This window comes from Pseudorasbora parva, chromosome 20 (genome assembly GCF_024679245.1).
Source record: "Pseudorasbora parva isolate DD20220531a chromosome 20, ASM2467924v1, whole genome shotgun sequence".
NCBI classification, from domain to species: domain Eukaryota; kingdom Metazoa; phylum Chordata; class Actinopteri; order Cypriniformes; family Gobionidae; genus Pseudorasbora; species Pseudorasbora parva.
Genome location: NC_090191.1, coordinates 10463867 through 10483215, shown reverse-complemented (window position 1 = coordinate 10483215; position 19349 = coordinate 10463867). Strand labels below are relative to the sequence as shown.

Genomic DNA, 19349 nt, shown 5'->3' with positions numbered 1-19349 from the left:
ATCGGGATTGATGTATATGCGTCTACCTTGGAAACTAAGCTCTTTTTTCTCTCTGGCCAAACGCAAGATTTTGACTTTATCCTGGAAGTATAAAAACTTTACAAGGATAGGCCGTGAAGATCTCGCATTACTTGTGGAACTGTATGTGGGAGAACGATGAGCCTTTTCAATCACTGGCGGTGTGGGAAAGTTGTCACTGCCGAAAAGGTGGCATAGAAGCTGAACTATAAAGCCCGCTGTGTCGGTGCCTTCACTGTGCTCCGAGACATTAGTGAAGCGAAGATTGTTAATCCTGCTCCTGTTCTCGGCATCATCGGCTTTTTCCCTCAGGTATGTGTTCTCCTTTCCAAGCGCAGCAACTCGCTTGGTCAAATCTTCAATGTTACATTCAGTAGCACTTACACGATGCTCCAACTCTGTAATTTGGTCACATAGTGTAGATAGTGACCCTTGTATATTGTTTAAAGTAGTCTGCACAGGTAGAATCATATTGTCAATATGGGCAGTCGTTTCCATTTTGCTTTGTTGTATGGCACCCAAGATTGTTTGGAGGGAAAACTCACGTTGATCCATATTCTCCATTATGACACCGTTTGATAAAAATTCTTTCAATTGTTGATAGAACAGACTTTTAGGTTTAACTTTAGGTCGCATGAATTTTATAGCACCTACTCAAGAAGTCAAGTTATTCGCAGCAGGCTGAGACCTTTTGTCACTCAATCAGTAGCGGCCATTTTGAAGGACGATATGGACATCATCTCCCTCAGAGCAGCTCCTCTTCTCCCTGGGCTGCCCGTCTCAGGGCCGCTTCCCCTTACGCTTGCCGGCAGGTTTGGCGGGCCCTTGGACGGGTTGGGCGGCCCCCTTGCGTCCGGCGCCCTGCTTCGCGGGTGGAGGCTGCTGCTTGGGCTTGGCAGGGGCGGAGGCGGACGCTGGAGGACGCCCTCGGCGACGAGCAGACTGGGGGGCTGCCCCGGGCGGCTGGGTGGAGGCAGCAGCGGGCCGCCGGGGCAGGATGTTTTTGATGGCCTCCGTCTGCTTCTTGGCCACCGAGAACTGCTGGGCAAAGTCCTCGATGGCGTCGCCGAAGAGGCCGGCCTGACAGACAGGGGCGTTTAGAAACCGAACCTTGTCCGAATCCCGCATGTCTGTCAGGTTCAGCCACAGGTGGCGTTCCTGGACCACCAAGGTGGACATCGCCCGACCCAGGGAGCGGGCCGTGACTTTCGTCGCCCGGAGGGCGAGGTCCGTCGCGGCTCGCAGTTCCTGCATAACTGCCTGGTCGGAACCACCCTCGTGCAGTTCCATGAGCGCTTTGGCCTGGTGGACCTGCAGGAGCGCCATGGCATGCAAAGCTGATGCAGCTTCTCCGCAGGCTGCGTAAGCCTTGCCCGTCAAGCCGGACGAGAACTTACACGCCCGGGAGGGGAGACGCGGGGCGTGCCTCCAGTCCGCAGCGGTCTTAGGACACAGGTGCATCGCAACCGACCGCTCGACTGGAGGGATCCCCTCGTAGCCCTTAGCTGCACCACCATCGAGAGTGGTGAGGATGGAGGAGTCAGTCGATCGCTGGCATACGCTGTACGGCGCTACCCAGGACTTCGTGAGCTCCTGATGCACTTCCGGGAAGAAAGGCACCGGGGCGGGACGCTGAGAACCAGCGCGACCCGTCCCGAGAAACCAATCATCCAGCCGCGAAGGTTCGGGACGTGGTGGAGGGTTCCACTCAAGCCCGACACTTGCGGCGGCCCGGGCAAGCATAGCCGTAAGTTCCGGGTCAGACTCGGGCAACGCTGTCACACCCGAAGGGGGCAACGCAGCCGAGTCTTCATCCTCGGAACCCATTAGCTCATCCCCCGATGCAGCAACCGACATCTGGTCCTCCGCCGGAGCCCCAAAAGAGACGACTGGCGCTCCACGTGGGAGGTCAGCGCGCCCTTCCGGAAGCTCCCCCGGTACAGTGGGGGGGGGGGAGGGGCCCGAGGAGCCGTGAGACCCGTCGGGTTTACCCTGACCGACACCCTCAGGTCCCCACCAAGGTCATCAGCCAAAGTAGTAGCCCTCTGCTTTGCAGCTGGAGGACCACTAGATCGGGGGATGGACGATGGTGTTCCACCTCTTCTGAGGTACTGGAGACGGGACCGCAACACTGCAATGGACATATTCCCGCAATGGGAACATGTCTCATCCACGAACGCAGCCTCAGCGTGCTGTGCGCCCAGACACGAGAGACAACGAACGTGTCCGTCAAGCGGAGACAGAAATCGACCGCACCCAGAAACACACGGCTTGAATGACATCTTGAAAAAGACGCAGGGTCAAACCGTGTTGCTCTTTTGTGAATGGAAGTTTGCTCTTTTAGTGCTGAAGCACTCAGGGAGATGACCGCGGCTCCACGCAGTTCGATAGTGCAAGCCTGCGTGAGCTCTCAGTGATATGTATGTGTGAGCGCCCAGCGAACCAACTGTAATGTGTGTGTGTAAGGAAACGCTCAGCGAACCAACAGCTCTTTGTACACTCTATCACTGAAGTGGACGGTCTCTCGCTGACGCGCCGTATCACCCGCACTGGCAAACTCTTTCACAGGAATATTCACGACTCGTAGTCAGAAAGCTCTTCGTAGAAACAGCAATGAAGACTGTTCGGCTCCGAAGTAGAAAGCGCTGATCTACCATTCCACTTCCTATTTATACCCGCGCTGCGGGGCGGAGCGTGGAATGCGTGATCGCATGCCAAATTTCATTGGCTCGTTGTTAGATGCTCGAAGTAGGATTGGTCTCTAAAGTAAGATCCCATTCGTCGGTTCAGTTCTGACGTACGTCGAACGTGACCGACTGAAAGGGAACCCATGCTACGTGTTGTGTGACCATATAATAACCACTTTGGGAACGTTATTATATGACCAACAGAGGACCATGCGAGAACGTTCTGTTAACATCCCAAATGTCTTCTTTGTAACGTTGTTGTGTGACCATATAATAACCAATATCGAACGTCCCCCTAAAGTAATAACGGGAACGTTATTATATGACCAACAGAGAACCGTATGGGAACGTTCTGTTCACGTCCCGAATGTCCTCTTTGTAACGTTGTTTCATGACCATATAACAACCAGTATGGAACGTTCCCCTAAAGTCACTTTGGGAACGTTATTATATGACCAACAGAGGACCATGCGAGAACGTTCTGTTAACGTCTCAAATGTCCTCTCTGTAAAGTTTGCTATGTGACCATAAAATGCCCCAAATAGAACGTCCCCCTAAAGTCATATAAGGAACCTTGAACTGCAGCACTTTCATAACCAAAGGAGGACGTTCCAAGAACGTCCCTAATGTTCTGTAAAGGTTCGGAACTTTCGTTACCTTTAGATAACTTTTAGGGAACGTTGCACAAGGTCGCGAGAACGTCCCCTCCTACGTGGGTTTAATGACAGAATAAGTGCAGTTCACCTTTAGGTGGCAATGTCTGATACGCAATGATGAAGTGATGAAGCTTCAAAATACAAAATGAGCTCTGATGAGGACGACGATGGTATCTGCTCAAAATGAACATTTTTAAGCTCCAAAAGGTAACAAAATATGCTTTATTTTATTCTTCTGTAATTGTGACTCTAATATCAGGGGATATTTATATTATTGTGACAAGTAGGGATCCATCCGTGTAAGATATTGATTTGGGTCGCTAAAGATCGTAATATGTAAGAATGATTTGCATGCATTTAAGGGTTACATTTATTACAGTGTATAGCCATAGAGTTTTTCATCGTATGCTTTTGTTTGGTTTTGTTTCCAGCCAACAAGTAATTGCGTTATAGTGTTATGAACCATGATTACAAATTCTACTTTGATGTTGTTGTAAGAATGGATTTCACCTGAGAACGAACTCAAGAAGTTGAAAGCTGCAATAAGACAATGAACCTTTTCTCATCTGAATAAGAGATCTACAAGTGAAGACACGACCCCACCTGGTACGGTCCTGTTTCTCCCACCTGCCGAGTCATGACCCTCTCTGTCAGGGCCACATAATAATGCAAGTCTCACTGATCCTGCCACAAGCTGTTTCTTTAAATACCTTTGGTGTGATTGGTAAACGGGTTTCATTCCCAGATCAGTAGAGGAGGTCATAATACTGACAGCGGGGCTTGTTCCCCTGCTGTGGGAGATGCTCATAAAGATCTTTTGATAAACATTTGCAGTCAAGCCCTCAAAGATAGGTGTGACCATTTGGGCACGAGAAGTCCAACTAAAAGTAGGGGTGTAACGATTCGTTTTAACAACGATTTGATTTGTATCACGATTTGAGGTTGTCGATACGATTTAAGGATGATATAGGTTCATTTAGAATGATATGATCCGAAACGATTCAGTGACTTGAAATTGATTCAGTAATCGATTCAGATTTTAGCCAAACAATTTAATTAGTGTGACTGATTTATTTCAGTCGAATCGAATCGTTGTTAAAAGAATCGTTACACCCCTAACTAAAAGCTGCATGAATATTTGGGTGCTAAAAGTTTCTTGTTCTTTGTTCTGGTTGAGTATTTAAGGGGAATTGGTAAACCACTCAAGGAAGCATCTATATTCAGAACTTCCCACACTGTTGCGGTGTCTCTATTAAGAGGTTGCGGTGTCTCTATTGAGAGGTAAATGATGAAACTATTTTTACATTATAGTGTAGGGGTTCTTGATTCGTTTTAACAACGATTCGATTCGACTGAAATAAATCAGTCACACTGATTTAAATTTTTGGCCAAAAAGTTACTGAATCGATTTCAAGTCACTGAATCATTTCGGATCATATCGTTCTAAATGAACCAATATTGTCCTTAAATCGTATCGACAACCTCAAATCGTGATACGAATCGAATCATTGTTAAAACTAATCGTTACACCTAGTCAGGACTCATACTAAAAAGATTCATACAGAGGACCACATGGACTGGAGCATGCCGCTAAACATTAGGGACAATCTGATTTCTGACTGTCACTGTAATTAACAAGTTGCAGCTTCTGTGAATATTGTTACAATTATACTTTTTGTTATGAGTAAACGTGACTCACTTAAAGGTAAAAGAGTTCACTCTGCAATCCTCTGTAATCCTAGAACTGACCAATTTGTGTCCGTGAGGTAATGTAAATAATCCCGAGCACTATCCTCTGAGTGACTCCAATGGAGGAACGAATATTTGAAGATAAGAGATATTAAGAGAAATCAATGACCTAAATTAAATCACAACTAATACTTTGATTGGCCATTAACGTACGCAACAAACTTAACGAAGCCACATACTTAACGAAGCCACATACAATTAGAGTCAGATTAAATTATTCACGGAGTCATATTTAAAATTGGATCTTCACATTTTAATAAATTTCAGTGATCTTTCTAGAAGTGCCACAAAAGACCTTCAACCAGCAGCTGGATTCTGACTAGGGGTGTAACGATTCGTTATAACAACGATTCGATTCCTATCACGATTTGAGGTTGTCGATGCGATTTAAGGACGATATTGTTTCATTTAGAACTATGTGACCCGAAACGATTTAGTGACATGAAATCGGTTCAGTTACTTTTTAGCCAAAAATTTATATCAGTGTGACTGATTTATTTCAGTCGAATCGAATCGTTGTTAAAACGAATCGTTACACCCCTAATTCCGATGTTGGGCCAAGCGGGAGGAGTTTACATTGTGTAAACATGCTATCACGCTATATGGGTGTTTTGAAGTGCTCAGGTAACAATAAACTCCATATTAATTACTGAGATAAACTGTCTGACCAAATACTGTGAATTCTAATCCCCTCCAGATTATTATCCACTTAGTCTACTAGACTATTCGCTCTTTAAGTCGGTTGCTTTAAGTGAAGGATATGCGTTGGCTCCCAATCAGAGAACAGAATTTTCCCCCAAATTACATTTTGTTGCTTGTCGATTAATAAATAAAATAAAAACCCAGAAGTAGTCTCTTATAATAAACAACATTTATTTTATTTTTTTAGTTGCTTTGATAACAATCATGGCTAAAAACTTTAAATGTAAATTCTGACCAACAGGTTATCCGAACAGATTTAACCTATTGGTTACACTTTACAATAAAGTTCCATTAGTTAACATGCAATGGTTAATGCATTAACAACAAGCAATAATACATTTGTTACATTGTTTATAAATCTTTGTTAACCCTAGATCATAACATTAACAGTTATTAACTGTTCATTCTTATTTCTCAGGTCTATTATAATAATATTAACATACAACTTTTGATTACAGTAATGTATTAGTAAATGTTGAAATGAACTAACTAATACATGCTTCAGGAGTATTTTAACTTGTTAGTTCATGACAACTAATACAGTTAACCAATGTTAATAAATGGAACTGTATTGTAAAGTGTTATTGATTTGTTTAGTATTAAATAATGGCAAGTTATTAGGAAGACGCAAAAATTAGCAAGCAGAAGAGTTCATGATATGTAATTAAGATCAAAATGAAGAAGACAATATAGATAAACTTCAATCAGAACTAAAGTAATAATTGTTCTCTCCATTAATATTTGCATAGAGTATATGCCTAAATAAAAATACACTCTTAATGGAAAGGTAAACAGAATTATAGCTAAAACCCAAAGGTAAATCCATGAGTAAACCCCATAAGTAAAATCCCATTAAACATATTCTCCAGTTTTCCACAATTAATCTGGAATGCAGATGTTGATCGATGGCAGTGATGGTTGTTGCTTTTGAAAGAAGAGGCTTTTGTCTGGTCTCAAATTTTCTAAAAAAAAAAAAAAAAAAAAAAAAAATATATATATATATATATATATATATATATATATATATATATATATATATATATATATATATATATATACAGTTATTTAAATCCCAAAATCCTTAACCATTTTAAAAGACAAAGTTATCACAGAAAATGTTGAAGTCAAATTAAGATCAGGTGTACTTTTTTAAAATTATAACATTTCATTTAATGATGTTTCTACAGTAAAATGTCTGAATTCATGATAATTTAAAAATGCTCTCCTACCCAAAAGAAACAATGGCAAACAATTATACATTTTAATAGTCTTAAATGTAATTGTCTAAAACGTTCTATTATGGATTTATGTTAAAGTAAAACCAAGCTTCAATTTGAATCATATTATAATCTGATGCTTACCGATGTAAAACTAGAAAATACACATTTCTTCCCATTCCCTCAGATGTATGCATCCTCATTGAATCCAGCTTTAACGTCTTCTTGAATACTCTTGATTTCTTCGGGAGGAGCAGCAGGTAGAATGGCAAGCAATTCTCGATCGATCCTTTCTAGTCTTGCGGTGCTCTTCTCATCATACTCCTCTTTATTCTTCAGGACAAGCCTTAAGATGCCTCTCTGTGCCTCATCACAGCTGTTCTGGAGCTTTTTTCGCTCAGTCTCAAATTCTGGTTTATTTTTATCCATGGCCATCAGTTTGCCCAGTGAACTGACACGGTCCATCAGGTACTTGTTGGAGACATCTGTGTATGTTCCAGAGATCATATGGACCAGACTAGCAATGTTACAGGCTTGGGAAGCTTGAATGTACAGCTGATCTTTTGAGAAGAGCTTTGCGTTGTAGGAGAGGGCTTGTGTTTTCTCAGATGTTGAGACAAAGTTTGTGAGAGTTTTGCTCAAGCTGGTTTTTACAATAATGGATACCATCTGAAAGAAGTGAACCATCTTCTCCCACTGCTCCTTCACTCTTCCCATGGCATCCATTCCTTTGACCAGCATCTCTATGGTAGTTTTAAAGTCAATCTCTTTCAGTTCACAATTTCTCATAGTGACCAGGATATCTGTTAGTTCCTTCTGGTTTTTCTCTAGGTTCTCCACAGCCTTCTCATAGGTCTCTCTTGTCTTGTTCATCTGAGCTCGGCTCTGCTCTATGGCAAATCTTGCATTCTCTGTAGCCTTCTGGGAAGGACTCAAGTTCTCCGACTTGTTTTCTTCTTTAGACATCATTGGTGGTTTTTGAGAGATGGCTGGAGAATTTGTGGCGTCTTTGCTTTTGCTATCAAATCTACGAGCTAACTTAATCAGATCTGAGACCTCTTTTATTATCTCAGTGCTTTTTTCTTTGTCACATTTGCCATCTGGTGCATATTTCGCAAGCTCTTTGCATATTTGTATGCCCTGTTTGCACACAATCTCTGCTTGTGTCTTTGCTGGGCAGTCAGGGATTTCCTTTAAAGTTTCACTGATTCTTTGAAACTGTGCTTCTGTGAAATTTGTCTTTGTGGTTTTATTCTTCTGATCGTATAGATTTTTCCAGTCAATGTCTTTCACCTCACCCTTCACATTTATAAATTGCTGGATCGTCTGTGCACAATCTAAAATAATAGCGGACTTACTATATACATTTATTTCATCTATTATATCTCTTTGCTGATCTGGAATGCCGCTCATAGCATTAGATATCACTGTTTTTGCAGAACCCAGCAATTTTCCTGGTAGAGAAATAATAGATGTCATTCCATTTATCACGCCTGTAACGGTCTGTGTTAGCCCACCCACAAAATCCATTCCAATCATTTCCCATCCATTAGGGAGAGAATCCAGAGCCTTCTTGTAGGTCTCATGAGCCTCATCCAGTTCCTTCTCCATAGCACTCATTGCCTTCTCAGTCCTTTTCTTGGTTTCTAGTGCTGACTGCTCCTTCAATTTGCCCTCTTCTATTTTTATCTTGATTGCTGCCATCTCCTCCCCATAAAAGTGCTCTGCATTCACACATGCTTCGAGCAGCTCTTGGATGATATGGATGACATCAGTGAAACGGTCCTTAGCGACATTAGACAACTCGAGACATTCATCAGCAATGACTTTGATATTCTTCAGCTGATCAGGAAGATGTGCTTTTACAACTTCGTCATCACCTTGGAACAGAATCTTCACAGCTGTCTTCATGTAATCTGGAACTTGGGCAGTATGGAGGCGAATCTGATCCATGCTCTTATGGGCCTCATTAAATGCCCACCAACCAGAGTTACACACTTGCATGAGGCAAGCGCGAAAGGAATCAGGGTATTTGATGTATTTATAGCCCTCTTTGGGTGGATTTTTATTGATAGAGAAATCTGTTGAGGATGAGATGAACACCAGCTCTCCCAGGATGGCTATAGATAGAGGTGCTGGAGTCAGATACCCTTCCCAGTTGGCATAGGGCTGCATTATAAGTTTGGTTTGATTCCTCATGTCTTCAGCAGTAGTAAGACTTTGGGTAGATTTTAAGATTGCAGATTCCATGACTTTCCTTTCCCTGCTTAAAACAAAGATGAAATTTGAATGTAAATGACTTATGAGGGTTTCTCACTTTGTGGCTTGTATTGCACAAAACAGCATTACAACAACTTTTATTAGACTAGACTTAAATCAGCCTAAACAAAGAGAGAGGCAAAGAGGATCAACATTCTGAACAGACACATTAGACATGAGCTCCTATAACAACGTGACTACATTCTCTTCCGCTGAAGAAAAGTGAAGCCTTTGCAGGTCTGAATATGGCGTTGACATCTTACACAGATTTGGGACTGGAGTCTGTGCAGTAGAGAGCAGGAAGTAGAGGCGCGATATCAAAAGCCCGCAGATGCAGAACAATTCATTATGTGGGTGTGATATAAACAGTTATGGAAATGTAGAAATTAATGCTAAAGCTCCAATATCCTCCCGAAAAAAGTCTGTTGGTACCTCAGTAACAACTTCACTCAGAGATGTAGTGACTGAGGCAAATCAGTCACAATTATTTGTCCAAATTAACAATTAATCTTTAGAACTCACTCTGAAGGTCTATGGACCCATTCCCCCAAAAGGGAAGAGACCTCTAGTTACAGGACACATAGGAACTAATAAGGTTTACAACTTGAAAGAATGTGAATAGAGCTGTGAAAGTCCATTCTTTTCACAAATAGTCTTAAATTCTTATAACCGATACGTAACGACTTGAGAAATATAACCATCTCGAGTTTTTTAAAATAAGGTTTAGTCTATGTCTGTTGGATTGATGTGTCAGAATTGCATACTATTGTTGACAAAATTCATGTGTATGGCATGTTTAGTCTCTACGAAGTTATAATCTAAAGATCTGAATGATTGTGTATAGGTTATGTCGATAACTGTGCAGCATTTTGTTACATTCATGTAGTTGAACTGGTTATTTCTGTCCTAATGCTTTGTCTGCTCTCTAATGGGTGGACATGTTATTTCTGTCTTGTTACGTACAGATTCCTTACACCTGTGGATCGGATAAGCCTGCATGTATATATATCAGAGGTGTCAAAAGTACTTCATTACTCAAGTGGAAGTATAGATACTAGGGTTTAAAAATACTTCTGTAGAAGTTGAAGTATCAACTCAAGCTTTTAACATAAGTAAAAGTGTAAAAGTACTGGTTTCAAAACTACTTAAAGTATAAAAGTAATGTAAGGAAAAAAATGCCATTAAAGACAAAAGCTTAGGCCACACCACAGGGGCCTATAGCGCACTACCCCACCTCCTCAAAAAACATTTTTCTAAAGGCCATAATGACTATAATGTTATATTAAAATGTTAATGTTGAAAAATTTGGGTGGCACTGGCTACCTGTTTCAGCTGCATATATACCCATTGAAAATGAATGCATTTTAGTACAATAGAAATATACCATTATGTGTACTGCTGAGCATTAACATGTGTGTCCTGAAGCTGAAGATATGATGACTAGTTGCCTATCAGTAATGTTATCAATAACCTTTATTGGAATGTAAATGTAGGCTACATGCGTGTGGTCAGTGTTGCCAGATTGGGTCGACGCTTTAGAGCCCTACGGGCCCTGACTTTTTTTTACACCCCTAACCTCATACCCACTGTCGGCCGCCGACTGCTTGGTTGTCACTTTAAAAAAAATTAACAAACAAACAAATTATCCAAACATTTTTCTGAATTAACTTTAATAAAGAAACTGAACGAAATATAACTACTTGGACATTACAAAGAAAGCTGAACTATTTTAATGACTGCAGGAGTGTGTCATAGGATTGTGCAGGGCTCAAAGCTCAACAAAACCAACCCACTTTCCTCCTCTGTCAATAGTAAAATGCAATTTATTCCTGTGATCAAAGCTGAATTTATCATCGTTACTCCAGTCTTCAGTGTCCTATGATCCTTCACTAATCATTCTCATATGAGGATTTGATGATCAACACACATTTATGATTATTAGCCTATCAGTTGTGCTGCTCATGGTGATGCTTAAATTTTGTGGAAACCATCAAAACATTTGTGGTAAAATTAAAAAAAAAGAGAGAAATTAATACTTTTATTGATCAGACATGCATTTAATTGATCACAAGTGATTATTGTTAATATTACAAAAGATAATCATTTATTTAATAAATGCAAATAAATGCTGTCCATTGAACTTTCTATTCATCAAAGAATCCTGAAAAATAAAATGTATCATGGTTTACACAACATTTTAAAGCAGCACAACTGTTTTCAACACTGATAAATGTTATAAAATCATCATATGAGAGTGATTAGTGAAGGATCATGTGACACTGAAGACTGGAGTAATGATAAATTCAGCTTTGATCACATAGGAAAAAAGCTGTTTTAATTTGTAATAATATTTCACAATATTACTGTTTTAACTATTTTTGATTAAATAAATGCAGCCTTGGTGAGCAGAAGATACTAAGCATTAAAAAACTGCATTATTCATATGATAGGCTACTTTATTGTCAATAAATAGGCTACATTGAGATGGCTTGAAAAACACACATAAATTATATATTGTTGCACTCGTCTGATTGTCTTCGTCACGTTTCATCATCATAACGATTGTTTTCCTTCAGCTCCAGCATGACAGGGTATTACTTCTACGAATCCACTTTTGGAATTTGACTTTCTGTGAGATCGCCCTCCTCATATTTAGATGCGAATAAAATGACAGCAGGTCATGCATAGATTATTTTTTGTCTCTGATTTTAAATCTTCATGTATTCACATTGGTTTCTATGTAAATACACTTGCCCGTGACCTCAAAAAGCATTCTATCAACCGAGATTAGAGAAGGCTGTCTTTAGCGTCCTTGTTAATTTGGCCGTCGCCGCGCAGGGTAACGCTGGTTCGAATCCCGCTCGGAGCGGGTCGACTAGAATCGGTGAGACCCAGTAAAAGTGCGGGGGACGAAAATACATTTTATTAAAAGTGAGGAGGACACGTCCCCCCAGTAATCTACGCCCATGCCACTGCCAAAATGCGTAATTCATTGATACTGTACAATAATCCGCCGACAAAAAAATAACAATGCGCTTAGCTTTGCTGACAAAACTACAGTAGCCAACCCTTGTGAAGTTCAAAGAACATGCACTTAGCCCTGTCAAAACTGATTCATCATTGATTCAAACCTCTTTCAGCAGCTGTTGGGGTTGCTAGTTGCAGATGTCCTGAGTGTGCATATTATGATGGACAGGAATCATGATTATATTTATAAACAAAGAGTCTTCGAGTCACAGATGTAATCCACGTTTTCTGTAGAAACGGGTTTTATATATATACTGTATGTATGCCACTTTAGCATAGCGATCACTTGAATACATCTACGACGAGTTATCGCGCTAAAAACCTGGCTGTCATGAATGAGTGCGTCTGCTGCTGATCGCTGACTGACTGAAAGTGCGTGCTTGTCCGCTGGAACCCGCCCAATCTGGCAACACCGTGTGTGATTTGTGCTTTGAGTCATGTGCAGGCTCGATGGATCGCGTAGTAACCAATAGGGTGTTGGAGTGGTATATGTTTACACTTCTCATCCAACCACAATCAAATTCACACTATCAGGATGACGCGATTTATCTGCATAGTTTTTTTTTTTAAACAAGATGAAATAAAAGAGGAGTAACGAGGCTATTTTTAAAAAGTAAGGAGTAGAAAGTACAGATAATTGCGTAAAAATGTAAGGAGTAGAAGTAAAAAGTAGGCAGAAAAATAATTACTCCAGTAAAGTATAGATAGCCCAAATTTCTCCTTAAGTAAGGTACTGAAGTATTTGTACTTCGTTACTTGACACCTCTGATATATATATATATATATATATATATATATATATGGAAAATGCTACGTCTAGGAGAATGGTATGGCGGGCTGGTTGCGCTCTGTTTCTCCATGGTTATGGTTCTGATTCTGTGCCTTCTGAATCCCCCACTTTGTTAAGATTACGTGTTTGAAAATAAAACCCTTATTGCGAGCCTTTTTTGTTGTCCCTCTTTTATTTTGCGTTGGTGGCCGTAAAAATCTTTAATAGTTCCTTCATCAGCAAACCTATAAATCTAAAAACGATCTGCTCGAGACAAAGGATCGTAAAACTTTCTCTCCAAAGGCCTGAATACGATTGGCTCTCTGACTGACGAGGCGGTGACCTCTTGCAGACCTTTTAAAGAGAGACGCACAGATCTTATGTTCTCTCTTCTCTCTCTTGACCAAAACAACACATCACCTTGGCTGTCTATCAGCCGGCCAGCAGGCCAGGCCGATAAGGCCTACACACATGCATCGAGCCAAAAGTGTGTGCGGGACAAGAAACCCGATGCCACCACATGGCCAGTGGGCCAGCAGGCCAAACTCCTTAAGGCATGTGCAACTTACTCAACTTTGTTGAAACAACCATGCAAGCTCATCATTTCTTCTCCAGTCAACGCAGAAGAAATCAACTGCAACAACTTCGGGCCGAACTATCAAGACTTTCTCCTACTATTTCACCTTGGACGCTCTTCTACAGCCCAGGCTAAATGCAAGTCAAATACGAAATATAAATTGCTGTGTTTAGTAAAACTGTTTAGACTCTTTCCATAACTTCAACCATCTATTCTGACCTGGTTCTTCCAACCAGTTTAATTTTGCCTCTTACCATGTATGTATGTTTTATATTAGTTATTGATTAGTTAGTCATTTAGTAGTATAATAAAATTGGTGCACAATATATGTTTGGCACAATATGCTTAAATAATCGATCTTGTTATTTGCTCTAAGCCCTTATGTAAATACAAAGGAAGAACTATTTTTCTGTGGCCATGAAACATTATTTTCTTAGAATTAATTAATAATCAATAATGGGAGTTCAGAGGATGCACTGATTGATTGTAATGTTAATGTAACCATATCAGGTTAACCAGGTTAAAATTAACAAGTTAAAATTAACTGATTCAAATATTCATAATTAATCATAATGAATAAGCATAAGGAGTTATGCATAGTTATTAATATTTCCCCTCTGAGCTAATTCGTTACAGAGAAGCACTCTATCTCAGCCAAACTTATTGAAAGAACGAACTCTTGAAATTAAATTAATATTTATATGAAAATTATATGAAGTGTAATTTGATTGTTTAATTTGTCTCGTGTCTATTATAATACACAGACATGCAGGAGTAATATAGTTCAAGCAGGAGCTATACTGGGTATGTTGGGTAGGAACTGGTTAATATATTTTACATATCCCGTTCCAAAGGGGCACACCCCCACAGACCTGGGCACAGAATACAATCAGGACTTTTGTTTCAGGTCTATTATGAGGCTGCTGAGCACAATGAGTCAGTCCCCAGTCTTTTCGAAAGGGAGTGCAACTCGCCACACTCTGCTTTGGAGCCTTTCAGCAGGTCAGCCTGGTAACACTACCATTGTGCGCAAAACAACACCAGCCCGACATGTTGACCAAAATGTCCTTTGTGGGGAGTGCTGACTTTTTAAGTGGCGATGAGCTCCAGGGAAGAGATCTGACACCTAAGAGCGTCCCTTCAAACTGAGGCATCATCATATAACCACACGCCCTTGCACCCTCGATGGTCGAATAATTTGATGTCAAGGGTACAAAGGCAGGCAATGTACAAAGTTTTTCAGATGAACGAATTAATGTCATGGAGATCCTTAAGAAGGGCAGTCTGTAATGTGGCCACTGCACGAGCCACTACCTCGAGTAACTTCTCACATGCTGTAGCATGACGGGAGGAGTGCTTGGAGGCGGCACTCTCAAAATCCTTTTTTTATTTTTTAAATTCATCTTTGACATGCCCAAGAATGTGATAAGAGGTTAAAAAAAACATCCAGTCCCCAATCACTTTTTATATCGAAAATAAGTCATTTTGTGTTTTGGTTTGTTTTTTCAAATCAGTTTTTGAAAATAATTTATGAACTTAAAGAGTATTTGGGGTTATTATTATTATTTTGGTACTGGATCATTTGAAGAGGATAAAACCGAAGAGCCTCATAGGGTGCTTTCACCCCTACCTTGTTTGATCCTGATTTTCGGACTTTTCAGTTTGGTACAAACCAAAATTACAGGTGTGAAACCTCCCTCAGACCATGGTCCGGACCAAACAGACGAAATTTGGTCCGACGAAAAGAGGTAGTCTCGGTCCGGATCAAACTGAACAAAGGTTCGGTTCGTTTCTTGTGTGAAAGCATATTCTGTATAGTTCGTACTTTTAAACAGAGCGCTTGTGTAGTCAGCTCGCGTGAACAGCGTGCTCTGCATGACTATTATACATTTCTAATGTTTGTGAGACACGTAGCCTGTATGCTGTTTCGGTTTATTTATGAGACCACTCCAGCTCATGTGCAACGCAAATGATCATTCCGTCACAGTTTGTCTGCTATATTATTTATTAAAGCTTTTTTATTAAATTCAGGCAAATGATGAAACATTTATTAAAATTAAAATACAATTTATACAAAGCTTTCTACAAAACAAATCTTAATGAAGTGGTCAAAATCATTTCTGAATCGATGTCTTTGACATATCTTGCACATCTGTGCACGTTTCATAATCAATATAGCCTAGATGAAATTTAAAAATAACATTATAATATTTAAACATAACTATAAAACAAAATACATTGTTTGGTTAAAAAGCCAATCTTCTAGGAGCTGTCGGCGCCGATAAAATGTTTGCACAACAAGGACGTTCATTTGGTGAATTTGCCTCGAGTATAGTTGGTGCTGCAGATAGTAATCCCATAATATTAAGAGTATTGGCAACGACGATATGCTTCTGCTTATTCATTCTTGTCAAAGTTACACACTGACGTCAGACGCAAGTCCGCTAACAAACCAATCAATGTTAAGATGTAGCCCACATAGATGATGACGACAGGACGCCAGTGCGTCATGTAAAGTTCTTTGGTGCGCTGACATAACTGCAATGTGAAAGCAAACCAAAACGAACCAAATGTATACAATATATCAAAACACAAACTTTGGTTTGGACCTTGGTACGAAATTGTGCAGTCTGAACTAGGCTTTAGGGACAGGTTTGGTGGTATGGGTAAGTTTAAGGGTAGGGTTAGGTGTAAGGGAAGTGTTTACAGTGTAATTATAAATCTAACTACATAAATTAATTACAGATGTAATTACATGCAGGAATAAAAAAAAAAGTAAGTACAATGTAAAAACATGATTTTACACAATAAGTGATTAATTCAAATGTTAGTACATAGTAGTTAAGGCCACATAACACAAAGTGGGTCCAATGATTTTGTACCAAAGTGAGCCAGGGTCCTTACCAATGACCGCATTCATGTATATGACATGCTGATTCACATGCTATTAAGCTGATTGAGCACACCCGATATATATCCACCTTTCTCCTAGCAAGCCTACTGTGTTTTAAATTATGGGAGGCAATTCTGAACATTCCACTAAAGACTGATGTCTAATAACTGATGTCTAATAATTTTAAGTTATTAACTTTTAAATTTTGATGTCTTCTATTTTTCAGCTATGCCTATTGATAATTTAGGAAGTTTAGTTATCATTTATTTCTCTATATATTCTTGTTGAAATGAATGAATAAAAAAGGGGGATTGTGGGCTGGTTTTGGGCAATAAACTCCCTGGCTGTAAATACGCCCCACTCTGCCCCTTTTTGCAGTGACAGTAATTTCTATATTAAAAACAGGCAAAATACCCTGTTATGGTTCTCAATCTTTACTTTTGACAATGTGTTAAGGTTAAAAAAAGAAAGAAATTCAGTATCATTAAGGCATTAGTAACATAAACAGATTGTGAGTGATTATGAAATTATTTGTGGGTGATAATAAATGTTTTAAGTTTCAAATGTTGCTAATGAATAATAATAATAAAAAACTTAATTTGGTGCATTTTTACTTTTTCTTCCATTTAGATTTTTTATATAACATTTAATGGTTATTTTATTTTAGTTAATGAAATGTTTTTAATTAAGTTATGATGATATTATGTCTCAGTGCTCTTGCCATTTATTTGTAAACACAGTAGTTAAAAACACCTAATATATGGACCTGATTTAATATGTTATAATAAGTAATTTTAATTGTAATTGCCTTACCTTTTTGGGAGTTTTTTCAAGTCTTAGGTTAAGGTCTGGTAGAGTGGTGAAATGAACTTGTGCTTCTGTTTTTATTGGCATCTGAAAGGGGCGGAAGGTGAGGACTTGGGGAGGAGTAACTTGAATGCTTACTCATGCTGTTAATATTTTTCAGTATGTAGATGGCGACAAAATCCTACTTTTCCCAGAAGCCAGTTGGTGGGATGGGGAGATTGGAGGGGGGTGGTATTTTTTGGAGTGGAACTGAGGTGACGTGATGACTAACAGACTGCAGACAAACAGAATGTTTGGCAGATGTCAGAACATGTCAAAATGTCTAAAGGGGCCCAAAACGGTGCAGTCCTCTAGGGGTTAAATTAGCATTTTTTTGTAGAATTCAAATGGTTTCAATTAGTCTTGTGGTATTGGCCGACTCGTGCATATGATCCACTCTGTGCTATTGTGTCTCTGTCACCTGAACTGCCACAGTGCACACACAAAGCATATTTACACTGTCTGAATCGTTCCCGATTGCATATATAATGCATTATGTGCCATTCACCATCTAGAATATAGTAAAAGTGTGATCAAGTGACTGATTTCAGCCGCAGCTTCAGTTATGAGAATGTTAATTTTGTTTCACAACCATGCATTGTTCTGACAACATTCCATATTTATACATCCATACTAGGGATGGGACGAAATATCGTTTGACAAAATATCGCGATACAAAACGTGACGAAACGCATCGAGGTCGAAAAAAATGTATCGCGAAATAAAGATAGATGGCACTGCTGCATGATTTGCGTAGAATGAGGGTGGGGTGCAGCAGCAAATATTAATAGGGAAAGAAAAGGGTTGACATTACCATTAATATTCTAAACCAAAAATGCAGTTATTGCCTACATAAACTACCATATTTTCTGTTTAACTTTTATTAGACTCCAATAAGAAAAGGGCGTTTTTTCACTGAGCACATTCTCTGCAGTCTGAGCGCGATGCACTGCAGCTCACTCTCGCTCATGTCTGAGGTAAATCATTAACACCATCACCGCTTACAGTACACCTGTTTTATTGAACTAAATACATTACAATCGGCTAAAACGAATGCACAGGTTACTTTCCTGAACAAGCGCGCTCCCGAGTCCGTGTTCTTCACACTGTCCACGTGAATCGCGGCCCAGTTAGTGATGTGTCGTTCATGAACGATTCGTTCATTTTGAACGAATCTTTATTATGACTCGGGACTACCGAGTTGTCTCAGATAGTGATTCGTTCATTTTGTGTTGACCGCGCATGCGCATTACGCAACATATGGCCTCTGAATGAGCTCTGAATCTCCGAATGATTAGTTCTTTTGAGTCTCGGGTTTGAGTCTTTCGTTCTTCCTGTTAGTCCCATAGAGTCTATGCTGTCAGTAACGGAAACAGAAAAGATTAGTTCTTTTGATCGAGTCTCGGGTTTGAGTCTTTCGTTCTTCCTGTTAGTCCCATAGAGTCTATGCTGTCAATAACGGAAACAGAAAAGATTAGTTCTTTTGATCGAGTCTCGGGTTTGAGTCTTTCGTTCTTCCTGTTAGTCCCATAGAGTCTATGCTGTCAGTAACGGAAACAGAAAAGATTAGTTCTTTTGATCGAGTCTCGGGTTTGAGTCTTTCGTTCTTCCTGTTAGTCCCATTGAGTCTATGCTGTCAGTAACGGAAACAGAAAAGATTAGTTCTTTTGAGTCTCGAGTTTGAGTCTTTCGTTCTTGCTGTCAGTCACATGCTGTGTGTGTGTGTGTGTGTATATATATATATATACACACACACACACACACACACACACACAGTTGATTCAAAATTAGTCTAATTGAATTTGTGATGTTAGACTTGAATAGTCAATATATTTCCCATATTTGTATATGTCTGATATTAACTGAGAATAATATAAAAAATAAAATAAATAACTACGTGCTTTTTACTAAAAAGGTTGTGAACTTGTGGTCTATACGGTGACAAGTCA

At 39.8% G+C, this 19349-nt stretch overlaps 1 protein-coding gene across 1 annotated transcript; it reads right to left on the bottom strand.

The window, feature by feature from the left end:
- Window positions 1–7173: 7173 nt before the first annotated feature.
- Window positions 7174–17391, bottom strand: LOC137049225 (uncharacterized). The gene is made up of 2 exons (XM_067427700.1): window positions 17368–17391; window positions 7174–9292 (listed from the first exon to the last, which is right to left on the bottom strand). The coding sequence occupies exon 2, from the start codon at window positions 9277–9279 to the stop codon at window positions 7213–7215; it is 2067 nt and encodes a 688-aa protein (XP_067283801.1). The 5' UTR covers window positions 9280–9292; window positions 17368–17391; the 3' UTR covers window positions 7174–7212.
- Between the last annotated feature and the right edge of the window lie 1958 nt (window positions 17392–19349).